General features: G+C 39.5%; 1 protein-coding gene across 1 annotated transcript in view; it reads right to left on the reverse strand.

Annotated features, from left to right (window-relative positions):
* Positions 1–2,076, reverse strand: part of LOC103590118 (thrombospondin type-1 domain-containing protein 7B-like) — a 419,640-nt gene that overhangs the window by 13,837 nt on the left and 403,727 nt on the right. The window contains exon 21 of the mRNA XM_008572266.1: positions 495–582. Within this exon, the coding sequence (XP_008570488.1) occupies positions 495–582 (88 nt within the window). The remainder of the gene's footprint in view (positions 1–494; positions 583–2,076) is intronic.

Here is a 2,076-nt window from a genome sequence, read left to right on the forward strand (position 1 = left end):
AAAAAAAAAAAAGGCCAGCTTAAAAACAAATTTAAGAACTAGAATTATCTAAGGTAGGTTCTCAGGCTTGGCTACAGATTATAATTACCTGGGGAGCTATTAAATAGCCAGATGATCTGGCCATACCTAAGACTAATTAAATCAGAACCCCTGGGGGTAGACACAAGCATCAGTCTCCAGGAGATGCTAATATGCAGTCACAGTTGAAAACTACTGATCTAAATCAAATACTAAAATGGGGAAGTCCTGACTAATGATTTGCCTTTTATACTTTCTGATATTATTGGAAAACCAAATAAAAGAATGTTATTTCAAATAGGAACAATAAAGATAATGGTTCTCTATTTCAACCATTCAACCATTCTACTATTGAAGATCATTTGTGGCCTCAAGGGTCCTATTACAATGGCCAATGATCCTGACATGTTTTCTTTTGGTGTAACATGTCACCCATAAAAATATGGAATGGAAACTTTTTACTAATTAGTACTTACCAAACAAGGTAGGAAGTGAATACTAGGAAAATCATGATAAGAAAACCGCCACCTGAAACGCCATAGACCCAAATTTTTACTCGGCCATCTGTTTAAAATGGAGATAACATAATAAGCTTAGCATGCAAAAGTCCACAGCATTAGAAAGAGAGAGTAAAATAATATCTGACAATCCTATGCTGTCCATTAGTTCTAAACTTGAAATGAACACCTTAGCCAAATGCGTCCTGGACTGCAGAAGTTAGCAGTGTTCTTGCATATCCTGGAAATTGCCAGATATAATCAGGAATTGATAAGATTCTCTCTTGAAACGACATAGGAATATCACTTCCCTAACAGAAATTATGTCTGGAAAAAAACAAACTCTAAATNGGGAGCGCCGCCGCGCTTCCCAAGCGGCGCACTATCCAGTGCGCCACCGGGCCGGCCTGAGCAAATCATTTTAGATTTCCATAATTCAGTTCATGTAGGCTATGAACCACCACTATGCCTTCTTCAGCTCTTATATTACTCTCCCCACATGGCCAAGTTACTTAAACAAATCACTCAAAATTGTCCTTTGTGTACCCATTGCTCCAATCAAGGTGGCCTCCAAGTTCAGTCCTTTCCCACCCACCAGGCCAGAGGATACACTCCTGGTCAGCATTGGCAAATTGACTTTACTCACATGCCTCCCCACAAAAGGACATGCTATCATCTAACCTTAGTAGATACCTTTTCAGGTTGGATTGAGGCCTTTCCCTGCACTTCAGAGGATGCTACAGTAGTAACACATGTTCTCACCTCTAAAATCATCCCTTGTTTTGGCTTGCCTGCGAGCCTCCAGTCTGATAATGGCCCAGCATTCATTTCCCAGATTACATAACTCACAGCACAGGTGTTACATATCAAATGGGACTTACATATACCATATCGGCCTCAGTCATCAGGCAAAGTAGAAAAAGCCAATCACCTCATAAAAAAACACCTTACCAAGCTGTCCATGGAACTTCACCTCCCTTGGACCCAACTTATCCTTCCAGCACTCACTCGTTTGCAAGCTGCCCCCCACAAACCCACTGGCCTCAGCCCCTTCAAACTTATGTATGGTAGACCCTTCACTCTCACACCTCTCCCTTCCAGCTCATCACCTTTAGGCCAGTATCTCCCTACTCTTTTGTTCATTAGGGATCTTCTCACCTCATCCTTTCCCCATCACCCCCTCAGACTTTAAACTGAGCCTGGGACAGCAATTATATATTTCTCAAGAAAATAAAAAATCTTTTGAAACTTTTACTTATGAAGCTAATAAAATATTCTTAACACACTTGAAAACGTTCAAATGTATTTACTTCTGTCTAGTTTCAAGAGCTGCTCATCGACTAAAATATATTCTGGACAATAAGCTAATTATCATTTTCTGAGAATGATACATTTTTAGGAACTAGTCACTTACAAAATGGTGTTGCCAAAACTGACAGTCTGTTACATTTTCTCTTATAGCTGGTCAATGCAGATCACACTTGGCTCTACTGTTTTATATGCATTAACAGGTTGTTTGAACTAACTGGTCAATTTAACATAACAAGTCAAAAAAAAAAAA

This window comes from Galeopterus variegatus, unplaced genomic scaffold (assembly GCF_000696425.1).
Source record: "Galeopterus variegatus unplaced genomic scaffold, G_variegatus-3.0.2 Scaffold770, whole genome shotgun sequence".
Taxonomy (NCBI): Eukaryota; Metazoa; Chordata; class Mammalia; order Dermoptera; family Cynocephalidae; genus Galeopterus; species Galeopterus variegatus.